We start from the raw sequence: 22919 nt of genomic DNA on the forward strand, positions 1-22919 counted from the left end.
CAGTCTTTGTGCACTATTTTTAGCTGTTTTCTGTACCAGTGCATGCTTTTAGCTTAATTTGAAGGCAGGAGAGATTCTGGGTTGTTTTCACATGTATTTTGTGTGTGTTAACACTTCCTTTGGCTAACTTGGCTCAAATGACCACCAGGTTTTATTATGTCAGGAACTATCACAGTGCAGATATATAAGAGCATCGATCTCTGCCATTTCCTATCACAAGAAATGAAGTTGTAGACAACTTGGTTCTTCATTTCATGTTTTCATCCAAACCGAAAATCTTTGAAAAATATAATCCTATAATTCTCAATGAAATTAGTATTAAACAGTATGGACTTATTCGGTACCAATGATAAATGTGTTTTAAGCACCAGTTTTTGATAGGCAGTTTGTTAAAATTCTGGTGTAGCTAGAGTCAGGCTACCAATTCTTGGTAGCCTGAGTCAGCCAAGTAGAGAAAGGAGGCCAAGACCATGTTGATGAAACTTGAAGAAAATGGTACATCAATAACAGATGACCCCAAAAGGGCAACTCTTGCTATTTAAGCACAATGTCCAGCAACCCTCTAGTTAGGCACTATCATTATCCCTATTTTACCTGTGATTTAACTGAAGCACAATGAGGCTGAGCAACTTTTCCAGAGGTTTACAGCACACACAACTAGTTAATTGGTATGAACCCAGCCAGAAATGCCATCAAAGTTCTTAATGTGTATCTATGTATAGTATTATCATATATTTTCCCTATTCTTCTGTCTTGTTACTAAGTTTTTCCAGCTCTCCCCTTTTAATCTACTATTTCTTTATTTCCACTGCTACCGTTTTAGTTCACTGCTACTACCTTCTTCATTTCTGAGCTGGACTATTACAGTCTCCTAATTTGTGGTCCTGTGTCCCAGGTCGCTCAGTGGTAAAGAAACTGCCTGCCAAGCAGGAGATGTGGGTTTGATCGCTGGGTCAGGAAGATCTCCTGGAGAAGGAAATGGCAACCCACTCCAGTATTCTTGCCTGGAAAATCCCATGGACAGAGGAGCTTGGCAGGCTACAGTCCCCGGGGTCACAAAGAGTCAGACACAAACTCAGGGACTGAGCACACACATATGCTCCATGTTTAATAACAGTCTTACCCTGGAATATATTTTATACATTTCCATTATTGCTTTTTTCTAAAATGTAAAAGGTATCATTTTATTTCCTTTTTTTTAATAAAGTAAGAGGTTTTAACTTTGTAATAGACTGACTTGTAACTTCTTTGTGTAATATACAAAGCTTTCCCAGCCTCATCTCACATGACTCCCTCTATGTTGCCCTTTGCTACCTGGTCCCTGAAAATACCGAATTCTTTCTTACCCCTGTGTGTCTCCTCTGTGAAACCATCCCTGATACCAGGGTAAATTGGTGTGCTTCCTTTGGTGTGCTCCCACTGCATAAGGTATACATGGTCTTCAAAATAGCTTTTAGCACTCTGTAATGCCTTTATTGGTTACTTGCTTGTTTTGTCAAAGAGACTACGGGTCCCTTGAGGTATTGGTTATTGCCTTTCAAACACAGTTCTTGGGACTTAGGATGTACTTACGGGTGATTACTGAAAGAATGAAGATCAACTAGTCTTTTTATTTTTGCATTTGAGTAGATCTTTACAGCCATCTGTGGGGTTGGTATTCAGATCACCAGAATCCCACTTCTGGTATAAGAGAGAAAAAATAAACAGAGATTAAGTCATGCGGCTGAGGTCTCATTTGTTGTTGTTCTGTCGATCAGTCGTGTCTGACTCTTTGCGACCCCATGGACTGTAGCTCCCCCAGGCTTCCCTGTCTTTTACTGTCTCCCACAGTTTGCTCAAACTTATGTCCATTGAGTCGGTGATGCCATCCAACCATCTCATCCTCTGCAGCTCCCTTCTCCTCCTGCCTCAATCTTTCCCAGCATCAGGGTCTTTTCAAGTGAGTTGACTGTTCACATCAGGTGGTCAAAGTATTGGAGCTTCAGCTTCTACATCAGTCCTTCCAGTGAATACCCAGGGTTGATTTCCTTTAGGATTGACTGCTTTGATCTCCATGCTGTCCAAGGGCCTCTCAAGAGTCTTCTTCAGGACCACAATTCGAAAAAGTCAGTTCTTCAGTGCTCAGCCTTCTTTCTGGTCTAGCTCTCACATCCATACAAGACTACTGGAAAAACCATAGCTTTGACTATATGGACCTTTGTCAGCAAAGTGATGTCTCTGTTTTTTAATATGCTGCCTAGGTTCATCATAGCTTTTCTTCCAAAGAGTAAGCTTCTTTTAATTTCGTGGCTGCAGTCAACGTCTGTGACTTTCTTTGAAGCCCAAGAAAATAAAATCTGTCACTATTTCCATTTTTTCCCTATCTGTTTGCTATGAAGTGATGGAACCAGATGCTGTGATCTTAGTTTTTTGAATGTTGAGTTTTAAGCCAACTTTTTCACTCTCCTCCTTCACCTTTATCAAAAGGCTCTTTAGTTCCTTTTCGCTTTCTGTCATTAGGGTGGTGTCATCTGCATATCTGAGGTTATTAATACTTCTGACAATCTTGAGTCCAGATTTTGATTCATCCAGTGCAGCATTTCGAGTGGTGTACTCTGCATATGTTAAATAAGCAGGTTGACAATATATATAGTCTTGACATAATCCTTTCCCAATTTTTCAACCAGTCCGTTGTTCCGTGTCCTGTTCTAACTGTCCTGTTCTTGACCTGCATAAAGTTTCTCAGGAGGCAGGTAAAGTGGCCTGGTATTCCCATCTCTTTAAGAATTTTCCACTGTTTGTTGTGATCCACACAGTCAAAGGCTTTAGCGTAGTCAGTGAAGAAGAATTAGATGTTTTTCTGGGATTCTTTTGCTTTTTCTATGATCCAGCAGATGTTGGCAATTTGATCTCTGGTTACTCTGCCTTTTCTAAATCCAGCTTGTGCATCTGAAAGTTCTCGGTTCACATATTTTAAAGCATAGCTTGAAAGATTTTGGACATTACCTTGCTCGGTCACATAAATTGTAGTTAAACTTTTTGACGTAAAGCTTAGTGTTATTTTGTCCAAAATCTAATGTCTTCATTTGATAATATTATTTTCTATATTTTTTGGTGCTTCTGGGAGCTCGTAAGGTAGATTTTAATATGGCTCGAGGGAGAAATATTCACAAGCCTTAAAGCCACTTCTCGTGGCTGATTTTTTATAGCTTAATAGAAGAGGAGGGATAACAATAGCACATGAAATGGAAAAGAATGGTTGATTGACCCAGCTGGAGTGATTATTACATTTACTTGAAATTATTTCTTGTTCTAGCCAAAATATCATACCATAAACCATGGCACTGCATACTGTGGCAGAGATACTGTGAAAGCTTTGCTAGTTCTTTTGGATGAAGAAGCAGCCAGTGCTCCTACCAAAAACAAAGCAGAGCTTTTGTATGATGATGAAAACACAATTCATCCTAATGGAACTTCTGTTCTTACACTTTTTCGGTAAGTAATGTGGAAGTTATATGTATGTGAATGTTAGGTCTATAAAGAAAATTTTTGAAAAAGCACCTCATTGGTTATAAAAGAAGTATATATTATGGTAGGAAACTTGGGAACTACAGGAAAAGTGTGAAGAGAAAAAACAAAAGTTAGTTAAAGGGAGATGGAACATTTGAATGTGAGGAAGTCATATATAAAATGGTATTTTGTGAGATTATGGCCAATAATTTTTGTTTCTTCGTTCTTGTTTTTTGTTTTGGAAATATTTGTTTGCTAAGATATTTGTGTCAAAAACATTGCTGAATGCTTCACTTGTTTCAGCCTTCACAAGAGTCTCTTTTAGTAGTATCCCCACTTTATAAGTAAAGAATTAGATTTGAGAAAGATGGTAAGCAATTTGTCCAAGTTAGCAAGTGGCAGAGTTGTACTTCTCCAGAACCTGAGGTCTCTGGGTTGTGCTCTTTTGCCTGGGAATAGGAGAGTTGCTATACTCCAGACTTGCCCTGGAATTGACAGTTACTTGTTCTTCCTCACATTAGAAAGAAAATACTAAATTACCTTTGGTATTCTGTACAAGACATTATGATACTCTCCAGTTTTAACAATTTAGTCAAAACATTGAGTAAGTTGGTGATATTTTAATTAATGAATATTTATTTAGAGAAACATTTAAAATTTTAGAACAACCATTTAAAATTGTATTTAGTACATTGTGAAGGATTTTTAAAAATTAACCTGTTTGATCTTTTCTATTTTCTGCTTGAACTACCTTTTAGAAATCTGACTTTGATCTAAAATTGTTCAGATCCATCCATGATTGCTTTATGCTCTTTCTCCTGTGCTTCACTGTCTTTTCTCTTGAAAGACTAACTTCATGATTCTCTATCATTCAGTGTTGTCTTCTAATTCCTTTACAATAAAGGTTTATTTTATCAGTGATTTACTCATACCCTGGGTTGGAATCCCAGAGAACAGTATAAAGAAGATGAACCTTGTTTTTTTTCCCCCTCCTGTTAATTTACTTCTGTTTAATAAAGCTTGCTTTTAGGTAGAAATATTAATGGTTTAAGTTTTCTCTTAGATTGAATTATGTAATTTTCTAAGAAAAAGTTATTTTGTGTTTATAGGATTTTCTAAACAAAATTAATCCCCATATCCATTTTAAAGAGATACTTTTCTTTACTCAGTCATGTGCCCAAACACATGTTTATAGTTACCTTAGCATTTTCGGTTGTCATTGTGCAGACAAGTACCAGTCCATGGTGTGTGTGTGTGTGTTAGTTGCTCAAGTGCGTCCGACTCTTTACGACCCCATGGACTGTAGCCCACCAGGCTCCTCTGTCCATGGAGTTCTCCAGGCCAGAATACTTAAGTGGGTTGCCATTCCCTTCTCCAGAGGATCTTCCCGACCCAGGGAACAAACCCAGGTCTCCTGCATTGCAGGCAGATTCTTTGCCATTTGAGCCACTAGGAAATAATGGTCTGCATTGAAATGTTAAAATTAAGGACAGTGTATATGAATGTAAGTCAATGTAGTGTTATAAACTAGTCTTTCTTATAATAGACTATCCTTTATTCTTATATAATGGTCTTTTGACTCTAAGAGGTTATGACTCTGGCTCTATTAAGCTAAAAATGGATTTATTGAGGAGTCCAGGTTTGACTGGCTCCAAAGTGCCAGTGTCTACTTCTCTATTGTGTCTTCCCTGACCCTCCTATTTCTAAACTATGTTTTTCTCTTTTGAATTTCCCTGCTATGGCATCTGTCCTCTTTTACTTTGAATTTTAGTTATGTGTTTATCTTATTTCACTTAGATCAAGATTCCTGAATTCAGAGTCAGTGAATGAGTGAACTTTCTGTTCTTCACAACATCTTATACAGTGCCTTACATATAGTAGAAGCTCAAGTGTTTAGTTACTGAACTAATTAATTAAGCAAATTATTAGTATTTAGAACTCTGAGAATAGGAATATGAACACTTTTATATAGTACTGTAAACCACTAGGTTCAGAATAAACTTTTATTCTCCAACTGTAAGGTCGAGGAGAGGTGAAAACAAATTTAAAAGCTACTTTGGTTTGTAAATTTTTACTTTTTTTGGATGTAGATCTCCCACACAAGTGGATAATTCATCGATGAAACCCTTAAGAGAACGCATCCATAAGTCAATGGAAGAGAAAAAAATCAAGGTACAATTCAATGTACTATCATGAAAATGATAAAAATTTGTTTTGCTTTTAGAAGAAATAAATATATAAAGCTGAGCTGGGTATTATAAATATACATTATACATGGAACTATAGGGATTAAATGGAAAATACATTATGACAGTTGATATATAGAAACTTTCCTTTTAATACAATCTTGGCTAATCTGTCTCTGATGTATTCAATACCCTGGACCTAAAAGAAGGAAAGGAATAAGTACCTGATATGGTAAGTGGTCAATAAATATCTGTTCAGTGAATGAAGGGGAAATTAAAGAGAACATGGTTTTCTCATTTACATTTCTGGTATCTTACACTGAGTCTTGAGAGTCTGTGTAGTTTCAGTTTTGTTCCTGTCTGAAGACATAATGGCAGAATGTAATTGATTGTAGATTGAGACAAGGAGAACATTTCACATTGTTCATTCACTAAAGCTATTCTTTATATTTTCATTTAGCATCCCTGTTCACATATGAAACGTTGCACCTATATGTAGTTAATAACATGTTTTTAGGCATTTAAATTTTTCTTAATCTTTTTCTCAAAAAGAAGCTTATTTTTAACTCACTTATTCATTTAATATATATATTTATTGAGTATCTGCTATATGCCAGACACTGTTCTATGGTTGGGAATTCATTCATTTAACAAAATTTTCACGTAAAATTTACAATTATCCTTAAATTATCAAATAATTATTCATCTCTTAATAAAACTTGAGAACTCTAATTTGTTCTTTATATTCATATTTGGCAAGTTAGTCCTAGTTAGTAAAACTTATAGTTATCTGTTTCATCTACATACTGTAAATCCATTTAGTTTATTTAGATTAATAAGCCTGATCTTTCTATTGATTATTAGTAGCTATTAGTAATTAACATCTATGGAATACATCATTGAGTTTTGCATAATTTTTCTTTGGAAAAACTTTTCCAATTCTTTGTTAACCCAAGTACTTATAGCCAAGGCATAAGATTTTTGAAAAACAATCTCTCCTTTGGACTTGATTAGAAACAGAAATGTAACAAATTCTTTCATTTTTCCCTTCTATGGATAATGACAAACTTTAATATTTTCATTTAAAGATCATTGGGGTATTTTGTTAAACTAAGTAAATCAAAATAAGACGATCTATCTGAAGAAAGAGAAGGTCTTTTTAGAAATTGATGAGTCAACTAATTGCTATAAAATTTATTAACCAGTTTGTAAAGTTTGGGAAGTAGAAAACAGCTTATCTGATCCAGTCTTATTTATAGATGAGGAAATCAAAATCCTTGAGAAAGCACCTTATCCAAGATATCATAACTACCAGGACATATTTTATGCCATTGTGGGAAGCTATGGATAAGTACTAGTGAGACTGTAATTACATTGCTTTTGTTACTTAATAGTGGAGCTGGCTTAGTCTACGTAGCTCTGAAACTAAATGGCAATAGAGAAAGGAAGGAATTGATGTTTATGGTTATATTTTATAGTACAGTACTCTTTATGAAAGCAAAGTGTGAAAATAATTGGTTTAGCCAGGTATATAGCTGAACCATGGCCAGGTTGAATACTTGCTGGAATAACAAAAAAATGCTGCTAATATTTACTACTGAGTAACTATGGAAAAGTAGTTTAACAACTTTTATTACTTTATTATCCTGTTACTTTTTCTCTTTTGGTATTTAGTTCTTTTCTTTTAGTCATGGAAAGAATATATGATCTATGCTTGAAATACTGTCTTGGAAAGACAACAGTAGATAATATTAAAGAACTTAGAATTTTGATGTAAATCATACTTGATTGTGAAATATCCATGTCATTACTATTTGGGGCAAATTAACTTTTCTTGGATTTTCATTTCCTCATAAATAGAAGTGGGCACTCTTGATCACAAAATCCTATGAAACCACTTTGGAAAGTGTTCATTAGCTCATTTTAAGTGCTCAAGTTTTATTTCCTACTGTACCTTATTTGAAAAATTGTCTATGATGGTCAAATAAAATCCCCCGTGAAGGAAATTAGAAGGTTCTTCCTGAACCTTCATGGTTCTGGTAGGAACCTTTAGGGAATGCTTTCTCTCCATTCTTACTGCCAGTTTCCAAGTGGTTTATACAAGTACCTTCATACTTTTTTATTACAGTATATTTTAGAGATATTTACCTTCTTAGATTCTTGTAAATTAATTAGTTTTGTTCCTTCCAGCTTGATTTAGCAGCATTTTGCTTATCAGATGCAACTGAAAAGTTGTCTATACATCTCTTTTCCTTATTCTGAGTCTAGTATTTTCCTTCATATTATATGTATGTCAGAATAATTATGAGTGTTAACTAAATAGCTTAAGTCAACAGATCAGAAAAACACTGGATCCTTAAAGCTTGGCATAGTTGGGACAGTAAAAACTAGCATAGGTAGTGTGAAAAATAGGCTGGATCTAACTCTAGTACCTTTATAAGCAGCCAGGCAATAGAATGCTCATGGCATTAGAAAATTAGACTCCGTGTTTAACCTTTAGGATACTTGAAAACTGAGTATATCCAAATTAAAATGGTGGATTGAGTTCAAGTCATAGAATTTCCCTCCTCAATACTTAAAATGATTACAGAATAGCAAAACCTAGTAAAAATATTCACCAGAAGCAAACAACAGAAAATAATGTAATTGGATACTGTAAACTTCAAAAATGATAGCTAAGCAAGGAAACTGATTTCAGAGGGAAAAGGCACAACATGATTTAGCAGCTTAATCTAGCTCCAGTGTCCATATAGTGTGCTAGTGAGTTGACAAAGTCCTGAGAATTATTACTGAAATATTTCCAAAACTGAGAAGCCAGCTAAGTGTGTGGTGTGTGTGTGTGTGTGTGTGTGTGTGTGTGTGTTTTTCCTTTTTAGAGAAATAATAGAAGTGGCAACTGCATAGTAATGTGGAAAATGAACTCTGGAGTTCACACATTGACTCTTTGGAGGCTCTAGTGCTGCATACTGAATTGTGGCAATTATCCAAATGATCACCTTCCATTTGAGTGAAATACAGACTCTAAGTAGAGGGACTTTTTCTAGTACATATGATACATAATAAATTCTTAGAAGAAAGTACAGAACCAACCCAGACATTTTTTCAGATGATCTGTCTCCTCTATTGAGCATTACTTCTACCTCCATCATTCTTCAGGCTACAGAAAAATGGGGGATAACAGAAAATATGCAGCCTTCAAAATGTTATTGAAGAGAAAGTAAAATGCCCTCAAGGAGGGAATAGAATCAAGAAATGACTCAGATTTGGAGGCTTCTGTTTCTAACTAGGATATAGTAGATCATCGCAAAATACCATTTCTGTTGCAGTAACAAAATAAAAGGCAGACAAGTTGGGGAAAATATATTTGAAAGACATAGGAAAGCTGTGTAAGCAAAGCAGTTTAAATAAACAAAAAATCTGGAGAGGGTAAAGTTCTGAGGTGAACAGTCTATTATCAGAGTTTTCTTCTCTGGGATTATTTTTCCACTTTTGGGTATGAGCCGGGGATTGCTCTTGGCCCATATAAAGGAACTTCAGTGAAGCAAAGAGGAACTGATAAATATTTTGGTGTCTTGAGGGGCTGGCAACAATTTGGAAACACTGGATGCACACTTATTTTTACCTAGGATACCTATGCTGAATTTTAGAACTGAGTAGGAAGTTAAGGAGTCTCAGTCCAGTAGACTAAAATCACCTGCAGTCTTGCAGTTGCTCAGAAGACACGGCTCCACTTGAGGAGTGGGACCTGCCTCAAACACATGGTTGTTGCTTCTCAAGATATTTCCCACATTTGGAAATGAAGTGGGTTGGGAGACCAAAGAACACGATGTTTAACAACCTTTGAAAGACAGAGTCCTTCAACACTTAAAAGTAATTAAAGGGATAGAAGGGCAAATTGGATGTAAAATTGGGAAATTCCAACAGAGAATCTTTTTTTTTTTTGACTATGCCATGCGGCCTGTGGGATCTCAGTTCCCCGACCAGGATTTGAACTCAGGCCACGGCAGTTAAAACGCCAAATCCTAATTCCTAGACCACCTGAAACTCCTGAGAACCAAACATTTTAAATCAAAACCAAATAGAATTTCCAGAACTGTAAAAACATTATCTAAAATTAATAATTAGGTAAATTTAATAGTAAACTAGACATAGCATTAGGTAGTACAAGTAGACATGAACATAGGTCATTAGAATAATATACAAACTAAAGCAAGGAGAGAATAAGGAATGCAAAAACAAAAGAGAAGATAAGAACACAGAATATGCGTAACATATGCCTAATTGGATCCCCAGAATGAGAGGAGAAAATAGGATTGAGATAGTATTTGAAGCTATACGATTATAATGTTTTCTGAAGTTTAACTGGCCCTTTCACATCAGGTAGTAGTTAAAGATGGGAGGAACAGATGCATGGTTTCCTTTAATAATGTAAAGCTACGTCTTGGTTCCAATATTATGGACCCAGAAAACTAAAAAATGTCCCTGAGTCTTTGAAAATCCATCTGCCCTTCGTGTGTGTACCATGGGAAATAGATTGTAAAGCTTTGTTACATAGTAGTGTCCAACAGAACTCTCTGTGGGAATGTTCTGTAGTCTTTGCTGTCCAATATTGTGGGTGTTAGCCACATGTCTCATGAGCACTTGAAATGTGCTACTGCTACTGAGGAACTCCATTTTTAATACTGTATAATTAAGAAGAGGTGGCAAGAATACACAGAAGAAATGTATAAAAAAGATCGTCACGACCAAGATAATCACGATGGTGTGATCACCCATCTAGAGCCAGACATCCTGGGATGTGAAATCAAGTGGGCCTTAGAAAGCATCACTACTAACAAAGCTAGTGGAAGTGATGGAATTCCAGTTGAGCTATTTCAAATCCTGGAAGATGATGCTGTGAAAGTGCTTCACTCAATATGCCAGCAAATTTGGAAAACTCAGCAATGGCCACAGGACTGGAAAAGTTCAGTTTTCATTCCAATCCCAAAGAAAGGCAATGCCAGAGAATGCTCAAACTACCGCACAGGTACACTTATCTCACACACTAGTAAAGTAATGTTCAAAATTCTCCAAGCCAAGCTTCAGCAGTACATGAACCGTGAACTTCCAGATGTTCAAGCCAGTTTTAGAAAAGGCAGAGGAACCAGAGATCAAATTGCCAACATCTGCTGGATCATGGAAAAAGCTAGAGAGTTCCAGAAAAACATCTAGTTCTTCTTTATTGAGTATGCTAAAGCCTTTGACTGTGTGGATCACAATAAACTGGAAAATTCCTGCCTCTTGAGAAACCTATATGCAAGTCAGGAAGCAACAGTTAGAACTGGACATGGAACAACAGACTGGTTCCAAATCGGAAAAGGAATACGTCAAGGCTGTATATTGTCACCCTGCTTATTTAACTTATATGCAGAGTACATCAGGAGAAACACTGGGCTGGAAGAAACACAAGCTGGAATCAAGATTGCTGGGAGAAATATCAAATAACCTCAGATATGCAGATGACACCACCCTTATGGCAGAAAGTGAAAAGGAACTAAAAAGCCTCTTGATGAAAGTGAAAGTGGAGAGTGAAAAAGTTGGCTTAAAGCTCAACATTGAGAAAACGAAGATCATGGCATCTGGTCCCATCACTTCATGAGAAACAGATGGGGAAGCAGTGTCAGACTTTATTTTGGGGGGCTCCAAAATCACTGCAGATGGTGATTGCAGCCATGAAATTAAAAGACGCTTACTCCTTGAAAGGAAAGTTATGACCAACCTAGATAGCATGTTCTAAAGCAGAAACATTACTTTGCCAACAAATGTCCATCTAGTCAAGGCTATGGTTTTTCCAGTGGTCATGTATGGATGTGAGAGTTGGACTGTGAAGAAAGCTGAGTGCTGAAGAATTGATGCTTATGACCTGTGGTATTGGAGAAGACTCTTGAGAGTCCCTTCGACTGCAAGGAGATCCAACCAGTCCATTCTAAAGGAGATCAGTCCTGGGTGTTCTTTGGAAGGACTGATGCTAAAGCTGAAACTCCAGTACTTTGCCCACCTCATGCGAAGAGTTGACTCATTGGAAAAGTCTGTGATGCTGGGAGGGATTGGGGGCAGGAGGAGAAGGGGACGACAGAGGATGAGATGGCTGGATGGCATCACCAACTCGATGGACATGAGTCTGAGTGAACTCCGGGAGTTGGTGATGGACAGGGAGGCCTCCTGGCGTGCTGCGATTCATGGGGTCACAAAGAGTCAGGCACAACTGAGCGACTGAACTGAACTGAACTGAATTTTAATTAATTTTCTCCAGCATATTCAATAGTTTCAGTTCTAGTAGATTAAAGATACACACAAATGCGATAAATAGAAACCCTTTATAAGACTAAGAAATGGTGCTCTGACCATGAGAGACTAGAATAAATAGGATCTAAATAGGAAGAGAGAATAGAGGAGAGCATTTCAGGCTGAGCAAGCAACCCGATGAAACTATTAGATTTCTTTTCTAGTTTAAAGAAACTGTGCTTTCAGTAGTATACAAAAAGAGTGAATAAAATATGGGGCAAGATTAAGGAAGGTGTGGCTTTTGTGATTTTAAGGAACAGTTATTTTTTGTAGGGCTTATTTTAAGGATGTGTACATGAGAACCTAAGAAAGGCGGAATATTTAAAAACGAAAGGAATGGTGGATACAGTGGGGCTTAAGGACTTTAGCTGCATGGTTCACTCCACTTGAATGTGATATAGCTCTTCTGTGCATGTATATCTCTCTCTTGTTTCTGTACCAAATGGTTTTCTTACTATACTGAACAGAGTAGAGTTTACTCTGTACCTGTTTTTCTATTTCAGAGCTTTTGTCCTTAGGGTAATTTAGCTGTTCTTCACCAATCTACTTCTCTCATTTCTGAACCCTGTGGTTTCTTTACTCTCTGTACATATTTTTTCCTACCTCCAAGCTTTTGCTTCCTCTTGGTTTCTGTTACCTCATACCTTCTGCTCACATACACCTGTTAGAATCTGTTATAATTTTACTTAATTCACTCAACAAACATGTATTAAATGCCTGCTGAGTATCAGGCTCTGTCCTAAGCATTGGAAATACATCTGCAAACACACACACTCCCTGCCCTGCCCTGATGGACAAGTCTTCCCCCAGTATTTACGGGACTGGGGTGCAAGAATATAAATGGAAACCTCTGGTCTGCCCCTGTTGCTGCTGCTTAGTCACTTCAGTCGTGTCCGACTCTGTGCGACCCCATAGACGGCACCCCAGCAGGCTTCCCCGTCCCTGGGATTCTCCAGGCAAGAACACTGGAGTGGGTTCTGGTCTGCCCCTACAATTCCTTTAATCCTGGTTCTGTTCCTTGCTCTTAGAAACCCGCCACCCAGAAACATACACATCCCATTCCCCAATACCCGTGTCATAAGCAGTAAGCCCTTGCAAGAGGAAGAGGCCAGTGCTGGCCCAGCACCTTGGCAGTTTGTGCAAGGAATTCTGGGGCCCTTAGATACTTGGAACAGGATCTAAAAAGAGAGGTCATAGTCTCTTACTCCTCACCCTGTGGGAATGAAGAGCACCGTAAGAGGACCAGAGGACACCATCGGTTGGCAAACTAAGGTTTTGTTCATGGAGCGTACCTTTTAGTTGGGAGAGGGAGAAAATAAATAAGATAATTATATTGTATCAGTGTATTAGATGGTTATCAGTGCTATGGAGGGAAATAAAGCTGGGAAGGGTTATAAGGAGAGTATATTCTTTGTGTGTGTTTTGGTTTTAAAGAGAATGATCAGTACCAGTCTCTTTAAGAAGGTGACTGAAGAGTATTTTTCATTAGAATGGATATGGAATGTTTATATTAGTTTGAACTAAAATTTGAACTCATTTTGACTGACAGAATGAGGGTGGGATTTATTGCATACCTTCTAAGTGTTATACTAGATATTTTATATACCTCCTTCCAATTAATCCTTGCTGAAGTCTAAAAGGCATTATTTTCCAGTCCATATACCTAGTAAGTATCAGAGTAAGGATTGTGTTTAGATGTAAGACTTCTAGTAGTCATGTATGGATGTGAGAACTGGACCATAAAGAAGGCAGAGTGCTGAAGAATTGATGCTTTTGAACTGTGGTGCTGGAAAAGACTTGAGAGTCCTTTGGACAGCAAGGAAATCAAACCAGTCAATCTTAAAGGAAATCAATCTTGAATACTCGCTGGAAGGACTGATGCTGAAGCTTCAATACTTTGGCCACCTGATGCTAAAAGCCAACTCATTGGAAAAGACACTGATGCTGGGAAAGATTGAAGGCAGAAGGAGAAGAGAGCAATAGAGGGTAAGATGGTTGGATGGCATCACTGGTTCAATAGACGTGAACTTGGGCAAACTCCTGGAGATGGTGAGGGACAGGGAAGCCTGGCATGCTGCAGTCCATGGGGTTGCAGAGTTGGATAGGACTTGGTGACTGAACAATAACAACTTCATAGTTTGTGCTGTTTCTAAAGAGTAAATAAAGGCATAGTAATTATAATAAGGAGTCATAAAAATATCATGCTATTACCTAGGTCATAATATTATCTTTCCGTTATTTAGCAAAGTTATATGAAATTTTATTGATGAAGAAATGGATCATTTGATATACTCACAAGTTCATATTTCACTAAGGACAGCAAATCTCAGGCTTTCCTGGTAGCTCAGTGGTAAAGCATCTGCCTGCCAGTGCAGGAGACACAGGTGTGATCCCTTATCTGGGAGAATCCCACATGCCATGGAGCAGCTAAGTCCATGTGCCACAACTATTAAGCCTGTGCTTGAGAGCCCAGGAGCCCTATAGAGCCTGTCCTCCTCACCAAGAGAAGCCACTGCAATGAGAAGCCCTCTCATTGCTACTAGAGAGTAGCCCCGATCACCACAACTAGAGGCAAGCCTGCAGCAACAAACACCCAGCACAATCAAAAATAAATAAAGAAAATTATAAAAAAAATCATAGCAGATCTCTTTTCTTTGGAAAATGTGGTATTGTAAGAGTGAAAAGATAAATTCTGAGTAGTTATATGTCAAATAGGTATGTTGAGTAATTTCCAAACTTGTTAATAAAATATATCAGTATAGTGGGGGCTTAGAAATTTCATTCCCTTATTAATACAGGTAACTGGAAGTTTCTATGATGTTTTAATATTCTGGCTCATTAGTCTTAATTTAACTGGAGTCAGGCTTTCCTTTGTGAAGTACTATTTTCCTTAAACTGGGAACCTACTACTAATTTCAGTTTTAAAAAAAGTTGTGGCAAAAGGACTTTTCCAATTCTTGGCAGGTTTGAAGTTCATTGCAATTTTACTGTGGATAGAAATCTTTCCAAAGTGGGGAAATCACTCTACAAAGGAAAACTTTGAATCCTTTTCTCTCATGTGACTTGAACATAAAATGATTTTAACAGCCATGTATGAATCTGAACATTATTCTTAGTTGTTTAGTACTTCAAAAGCATTTTCAGAAGGGAATTGTTTTGCTTATTTGTGATTCCAAATCAAATACACAGAGAGATTTGGAAAATTTGCAACAGGAAGTAATCTCAGTTCTATGTAGCCACTAATCTGGTGCAGAAAAATTCAACTTTTATGAACAAAGGAAAAGCAATCTCTTTTAAGTTATAAATACAAGTCAGTATAGCTTGTATTGTTTTAATAACTAAAATGAAGAAGCTGACTGTAAGTTCATTGTTTGAACTACATTCCTAGAATCATTTTCGAGTTGACTGTGTCCTGAGAAACCTAATTCAACGGATTTCCTACTCTATAGGAATATTCTCTTTATGTGTTACTACACTAATGAGTATCTGCATATATCTTTAGAGTTATATATAACTCTTCCATATTTTTCACTTCACTTAATCTTGACAACTCTATGAGGCAAATATTCCCATTTATGTGTGGATAAGAGAGATTTTGAGGTTTACCCAAGATCATCTAGTTAGTAAGTGATAGGACCAGTATAAGAAGCCAGGTCCTTTGATGGCAAATCTGATGCCTTTTGCATCATATCATCTTGTCTTTTTATGTGCATTTCTTAGTTTGATATCACAGTGTTGGCTCCAGTCAAGTTCATGATCAATTAAAATCTGTAAATCTTTTTCATATGTTTTTAAGTCAGATTCTCATCCTGTACATCTGTAATTGGTATTTTGAACTTAAATATAGGACTTTGTTTATCCTCATTCATTTTCATTTTGTTATTTTCTACTTACTGTTCTAGCCTTTTGAGATCTTTTCAGTCTTGATTCTATTATCCAATTTTATAAGTAGAGTGTCTTTGTGATTATAGAAGCCATCCTAGTAGTCTAGTATTCTGTGTTCCTGTTACATAGTTGGAACTTAATAAGTGATAATTGGTTTAAAAAGATATTTGTACAGGGCAGAGAAAAAACTCACATAGAATCTCTTACCAAAAAAAAAAAAATCCTCAATATAACTACTTTCAGTTTTGTATATAAATGTTGCAGTGTTACCATAGCACCATTATGGTTCTCTCTTATATTTTGTTATGTTTATAAATAATGTTTTTCATGGTAAATATAGTGGCTAACTAATTTCCTTTCTCATATCAACTTGTTATCAGTATTTTAAGAATCCATTGCCTTATAACTCTAGTTTCCTGAAACTGGCCTACTCTGGCTGAGGACTAGAGAATTTCTACTGGGGCCCTGGAGAGAAGAAATCTAGTTGTCAAGAGGGCTATTGAACTTATTTTACAACTGTATTTATATAGCAAAGAGAGGTTTTTACTCAGATGTAAGTTCCCTGGTGGCTCAGAGGTTAAAGCGTCTGCCTGGAATGCAGGAGACCCGGGTTCGATCCCTGAGTTGGGAAGATCCCCTGGAGAAGGAAATGGCAGCCTACTCCAGTACTCTTGCTTGGAGAATCCCATGGGGGAGGAGCCTGGTGGGCTACAGTCCATGGGGTCATGAAGAGTCGGACACAACTGAGCAACTTCACTCACTCACTCAAGTTTAAAATTAGCACAAATAACTTCTAAAGAAATTTTTATTCATATGAGGTATAAAATTGAGACAATGTCAGTTGTCTGTGTTCAATAATATAATTATTGTCTTTTTATGTAGAGTGTTTTATGAGTGTTACTAGGGCTTCCCTGGTGGCTCAGACGGTAAAGAATCTGTCTCCAGATTTTAGGTTTGCCTGCAGGATACTTGGATTTGATCTCTGGGTCAGGAAGATCTCCTGGAGAAGGGAATGGCTACCCACTCCAGTATTCTTGCCTGGAGAATCTCATAAACAGAAGAGCCTGGAGGGCTACAGTCCATGGGGTCACAAAGAATCGGACACTTCTGAGTGACTAAGCACGCACACATAAGTGGTACTGATGAAGGTATTTTGGTGGGAGGTTGAAGTCCCTCAAGCCACCTGTAGGTGCCATCACTGTTTGGGTGTTATGGGAGTGCTGCTTACCAGTCACTTAGCATCCGTTTGCTTTCATGGTCTTATTATACTCTTTATAACTCTTTGCAAGCAGTAAATTTATAATTTTCTATATAGGCAGTCACCTTGGTGAAATGAAAGAAACATTGTGTAAAAATATATTAACAGTTAGTATTGGAAGTAAAAGTTTTTGGATAATTTGCTACAGTAATGATATGATATAATATAAAATTTATTTCATTAACTATTTTAATAGCTTTATTAATGGTTTTAATTCTCTACTTATGAAATTAATACAATCCAGAAAGGGATTAAAGTTAAATCCCTAGTTAAAGCCTTCAGTTGTATTTTAGGGCATCTCATGGTAGAACCTATTTAATAATAGTTGCATTCTTGTGGATTCATGAAGATCTTGGGCTATAGCTCCATCCATTGTCAAAGCCTACTGTATTTCACTTTAAAAAAAAATATTTTTGATCTTTTACATTTTCACATTTTTTCAGTTTTGTGTATTTTTGTGCTTAAATGGAAGATAAATTCTAATTGTCTGAATCTTCAAGCAAATTAAACATAATTTTTAGTGTTCTGGGAGTTAGAGGCTCTCATAAATACCATTACTCAAAAAGATATAAAATTTGTCATCCTGAGAAAACTTGCTTTTATCAAGCAGCTGGACTGGGGACTATTCTAATTTCTTCTAAATTATAGTCAGTGGGTTTCACTGCCATTATCTCTGCAAACCTCTGAGGGGGTTAATGCAGTTATCTCTCTGAATATAAAACACAATATATAATTACTGAATATATAATATAAAATCTTGCTGTTTTAGACTTCGTGAAATGTATCAATATATGCTCTGTGAGCTTTGTTCAGCATGATGTAGTTATACTTTGAAGTATTAATTTTTGAATTGTTGAAGTCCTCTTTATTTAATCATGTATTTGAAATTTAAACTTGTCTATTTCTGAAAAGGATTTGAGATGATTTCTAATTATTTGGAGAAATCTCACTATTATAATAACTAAATGGCATTATACAGCAGCTGCAATTGTTGAAATTTGCCTTATCTGTGTGGATTACTTTGTTTTGAAATTAATTCCTGTTCTTAAAACAGCCGCTGGTTTTATGTTTACAGAATGCATTTCCAAAAGTGTTTTCTTGACATCCTTTTCAGTGCTTAAGAATTAAATTTAGCCTTCTAATTTTCTCCTATTTCTCATGTTTTAAGATAATTACAGGAGTATATTTTGAATACTCAACTATTAAATCACTTGGTCAAATCTTATTTGTTGTTGTTTAATCACTAAGTCCTGTCTGACTCTTTTGCAATCCTATGGACTGTAGCCTGCAGGCTTCTTTGTCCATGGCGTTTCCCAGGACAGAATACTGGAGTGGGCAGCCATTTCCTTCTCCATGGGATCTTCCCAGCCCAGGGATCGATTCCACGTCTCCTGCATTGCAGGCAGATTCTTTACTACTGAGCCACCAGAGAAGCCCATCTTATTTCTTAATTTTCTGAATATTCAAGTTTTTAATTAAGAAATAAAGCCTTTCATTCAGTACTGTTTTATCTTGTTTCTTTCTTAGTTGCCTATTTTTGCTTCTTTTACCTTCTCCTATTTCTCTATTTCATCCTAGTATCTCTCCCTTCCTTAGTTTCTCTAATTTCATTTTTTTCCTAAAAGAGTTTGCTCTGTATTTTAAGATTAAAAGCTTCTATTTTTCTAGGATTATGTATATCATGTATATCATTATTAAACTTATAATAAAACCCACTTTCTAAGGCAACTCGGACATAGGAATGTGTAACAAAGGCCTTTGTAGAGTTTATAATTGATTTGGTAAGCTTTTACAAAAATTATCAAAAACATACACAAAACTGATATTACTGGGAAAAGAAAAGCTAATTGTAGCAGTGAATGAGTTTGCAAACTATGGAATATTAAGGATTAAACGTTCCCAATAGATAATGAAATTTTTAAGGGAAATTTTTATGGTACCTCAATTACTACAGAGTATATTTCTATATAGATGAAAAAGTAAGTCAAAATAAAGGGAAAATTGCATATTTTCTTCTTCTTTCTTCTTGTTACCAGACGAAGCAAACCTTAATTAGATCTCAGTTTGCCTGTACTTATAAAGATGACTGCATGATAAGCAAGGATAAATGGAATAATGTTAATTCAGCATCAAAGCCTTTGTGTGTTCTTCACATGGAAAATGACCTTTCTGGTAATTGACCTAATTGAACAATTTAATAACAATTTAATTCTAGTGTACTGGTTGGTTTTAACTTAAGTAAAACTAGATTTTTTTTTTTGTAATGTAAAAGTTTATATTTTTAAAGACTTGAGTTTATTTTAAAAGTTATATCTAAGTACAACTTGGTGTATAGAATTAGGACTTAGTTTCACTTAGCTAAATGTATTTAAGAAATAACTTGTAGTAGCATTTAAGGATTGTGTTGTGCATTCAAACAAAGCAAATTTATTGTTTGTAGGGATGAAAAGTGATATGGTAAAATGAAATGAAATGTGATAGTAATATTGCTGTATCTGTTAGTAATGTAATTTATAGCATTATTTGATTGTAAATCATAAATTTTAAAATATTCTATGTATTTTAAAAGTTTATAAAATCTCATGTGTAATAATTTCAAGTATTATATAATTTCTTTCCTCTTTTCATCTTGCATAACAGAAGGTGTAAATTCTTCTGTTGGAAGACCAACAATTGGAACAAGTTCTGGAAATGTTCATCTGGGCAGAAATGAAAAAGAAAAAGTAGCAAGAAAATCAAGTAGTCTGACAGGAAATACAAGCTCAAAAAGGAGACAGGTGGATTTGGATGATGAAAATATTCTCTGTGATAATGGAAATGAACCACTTCAATACAAAATTGTTAAGATACCTAAGACATCAAAAGATTTGCAGAATAAATTGGATGGCAAACTACTCAGAGTTGCAAAAAGCAATAGATGTACCACCAAGGACAAATTGATTACTGGCCAGACGAAGTTGACTCAGTTTTTTAGACTATGAAATTATCTTTTATGTTCTTTAGGTTTGTGTGTGTGTATATATATATGTATATATATATATATATATATATATATATATAAAACCATTTACCAAATTCTACTTAATTTTTAAGAAATGAAGGTGTAAGTTATAGTGCTTTATTATTTTGGTCTGCAGTGTATGTATGGTTAGCATGTTAAGCATTTAAAAAAATACTAGTAAGTCATAATTATGCAGAAAATTCATAAAGTTTAATGCACAAGTAAAGCAATCATTTAGGTATAACTTAATACCACTTTCTTTTAAAACAGACATTTAAAATAATACAAGTTATAGTAACATTAAGGGCTTTTTTCCCGAGAGGCAATTAAATGATTTTGCTTTCTTTTTAAACGATGATGTAGACCAGCAGGCATCAGACTTGCCAACAAGGTCGATAGACTCTTCCCAGCATACACCTGAGCACTGAAGGAAAAAAAAAGTTAAATTGTTTAAAGGACTAGTATCACTCAAAGTTGATTAAAAATAAAAGAATGGGTTTGGTATAGCTAAATCTGAGTAAATTACAATTATAATAACTAATTAAATGCTTTTTAATTTCACATCTTTTGCAGGAGTCACTTAATATCCAGTACAAGTTGAACCATGGTCTGAATTGATTTTGTTATGAGTGGACCCAAATTCCATTAAATTCAAAGTTCTATTTTATGATATTAAGGTATAAGAATTCAATTTTTAAAAAAACTACTCACTGTCAAAATCTCTCCTTCCTATAGGAAATTTAGCTGAGTTTTCTTCATCCCCAATTTCTCTCTTTTCTTGTGTTGATTCAGTATTTTGAACTTCATTCTCAGCTGGAAAAGCTACAGATCCTTTTAGTGCAAGATAAGGTTTTATAGCCAGATTCAGTGGCAGGCCATGATTTAAGAAATTATGTTTGGAACCTGCATTCTGTAAAGAAAAGGTTGATATGTGTTTTAACTTCTATTGTAAATGGAACTATAATATAATTGTGTAATATTCTTATTGATCAATTTAAAGATGCCCTGCACTGTTTTGACTCTTTAAGAAATACTTTAGATACAAGATTTTCGGGGAATAAAAACTTTTTGAATAAGAGATATTTCCCAGAATGGAAGAACAACCTGGTATGTATGAAATTTGCTTAATTGTTCTAATGCATACTGTGACTTGTTTTTACATGCTTCTGCTTATAAAAGTATCAACTTTACTTTCAAATGATTCATAAAGATCATTCAAATTTCCATTGAAATAAAGGACAAGTCACACACTTACCTTTGAATTTTTGTTTTCTTCATCATTCATGAAACTGCTCTCATCATTTTTATATTGCTCCAGGGAAGGAACAACAATTGATTTTTCTGCAGTATCTTCCTTCTGAAAGGCTTTCCCCAGCCTCAACGTTTTAAATACCATGTCATCTTCTAAATTTCTTATCGACTTGGATGCTGAAAGTGAAATGCCTTGAGAAAGCAAAGAAAAAGTTAGTATTAATATGTAGGAAGAGAAATTCATTTTTGCCATCCTTAGTTTGATGTTTGCATAGAGTCAAACAAGGATGTATAAAATGAAGTGAAATTTCTCAGTCATCCTGCTTTATAAATGATTCTTGCCTTTATATATTTTCCAGCTTGAATAAAAAGCACTTGAAAAACTTTCATCATTTTAGAAATGACTCATCAGATAGAAACCAAGCTTTTGTATAGCTGGTAATACCCACATTGTTTTGGTTTTAGTGGCATATTGTTTAAGTGTGAATTTTCTCAGAATCTTATTAAGATCCTTGGTAGAAAGCTTAGTGTTGAGGAGATTATACTCTCTTGAAAGTGAGTTCTTATTAAGGAAAACCACAGGACATCAGACTCTCCATATTCTTTTCTTGTTTATTTATATTGTTTCCTTCTGTATATTTTCAATTAAGTACAATATTAAAACTAAAGTTACTTCTTTTACTTAGGATGTGTGTGTGTGTGTGTGTGCTCATGCTCAGTCATGCCCAACTCTTTGTGACCTCATGGACTGTAGCCCACCAGCTTCCTCTGTCCTGGAATTTTCCAAGCAAGGATACTGGAGAGGGTTGCCATTTCCTACTCCAGGGGACCGTCCCAACCCAGGGATAGAACCTGTGACTCTTGCATTGGCAGGTGGGTTCATTACCACTGTTGACACCTGGAAAGCCCTTCACTCAGGATTATAAGGGTCAAAGTTTAAATACTTTCAATCCTGATTAAATTGAAATAATTTTCAAAAAGATTTTTTTTTTTCCATAAATGCTTGGGAGTAGTCTTTGGTGTTTAAAGTATATATGCCTGTCAGTGTGAAAAAAAGGTCACATGTGCTATATTGACTTATCAGATGTGTTTCTATCTTTGTATTTACAGAAGATTATTACTAATATTTATTAGTGAATTTAGCAGATCCACAAAGAGAATATTTATATTATCCATAAACCTTAATTTTAGATAATGAGTGTGTTGTATTTAGTAAGAATTGAATCGCCAGTCTATGTCTGACGCAGGATGCAGCATGCTTGGGGCTGGTGCATGGGGATGACCCAGAGAGATGTTATGGGGAGGGAGGTGGGAGGGGGGTTCATGTTTGGGAACACATGTAAGAATTAAAGATTTTAAAATTTAAAAAATAAAAAACTAAAAAAAAAATAAAATAAAATTGGGAAGGGATGTAAAAGTATAAAAAAAATAAATAAAATAAAAACAAAAAAAAATTTTTAATTAAACATTTCAGAGTTAATTTCTAATGGTGACCCTGCCAACTAAGAGAATACATTCTTGTATG

At 35.6% G+C, this 22919-nt stretch overlaps 2 protein-coding genes across 3 annotated transcripts in view; one reads left to right on the top strand and one right to left on the bottom strand.

Annotated features, from left to right (window-relative positions):
• PARPBP (PARP1 binding protein) overlaps positions 1–21397 on the top strand; it is a 61549-nt gene extending 40152 nt beyond the window's left edge. Inside the window, exons 8-11 of one of the 2 annotated variants that reach the window (XM_004006674.5) lie at positions 3296–3474; positions 5580–5661; positions 19179–19314; positions 19783–21397. In XM_004006674.5, coding sequence (XP_004006723.2) covers positions 3296–3474; positions 5580–5661; positions 19179–19314; positions 19783–20123 — 738 coding nt within the window. In that variant the 3' untranslated portion in view covers positions 20124–21397. Of the gene's footprint in view, positions 1–3295; positions 3475–5579; positions 5662–19178; positions 19315–19782 lie in introns of those variants that run through there. The other variant, XM_042247145.1, reaches the window with a different exon arrangement.
• PMCH (pro-melanin concentrating hormone) lies at positions 20847–21647 on the bottom strand. The gene is made up of 2 exons (XM_004006673.6): positions 21399–21647; positions 20847–21053 (listed from the first exon to the last, which is right to left on the bottom strand). The coding sequence occupies exons 1-2, from the start codon at positions 21645–21647 to the stop codon at positions 20847–20849; spliced, it is 456 nt and encodes a 151-aa protein (XP_004006722.2).
• Between the last annotated feature and the right edge of the window lie 1272 nt (positions 21648–22919).

The sequence above is a fragment of the Ovis aries genome, chromosome 3 (genome assembly GCF_016772045.2).
Source record: "Ovis aries strain OAR_USU_Benz2616 breed Rambouillet chromosome 3, ARS-UI_Ramb_v3.0, whole genome shotgun sequence".
Taxonomy (NCBI): Eukaryota; Metazoa; Chordata; class Mammalia; order Artiodactyla; family Bovidae; genus Ovis; species Ovis aries.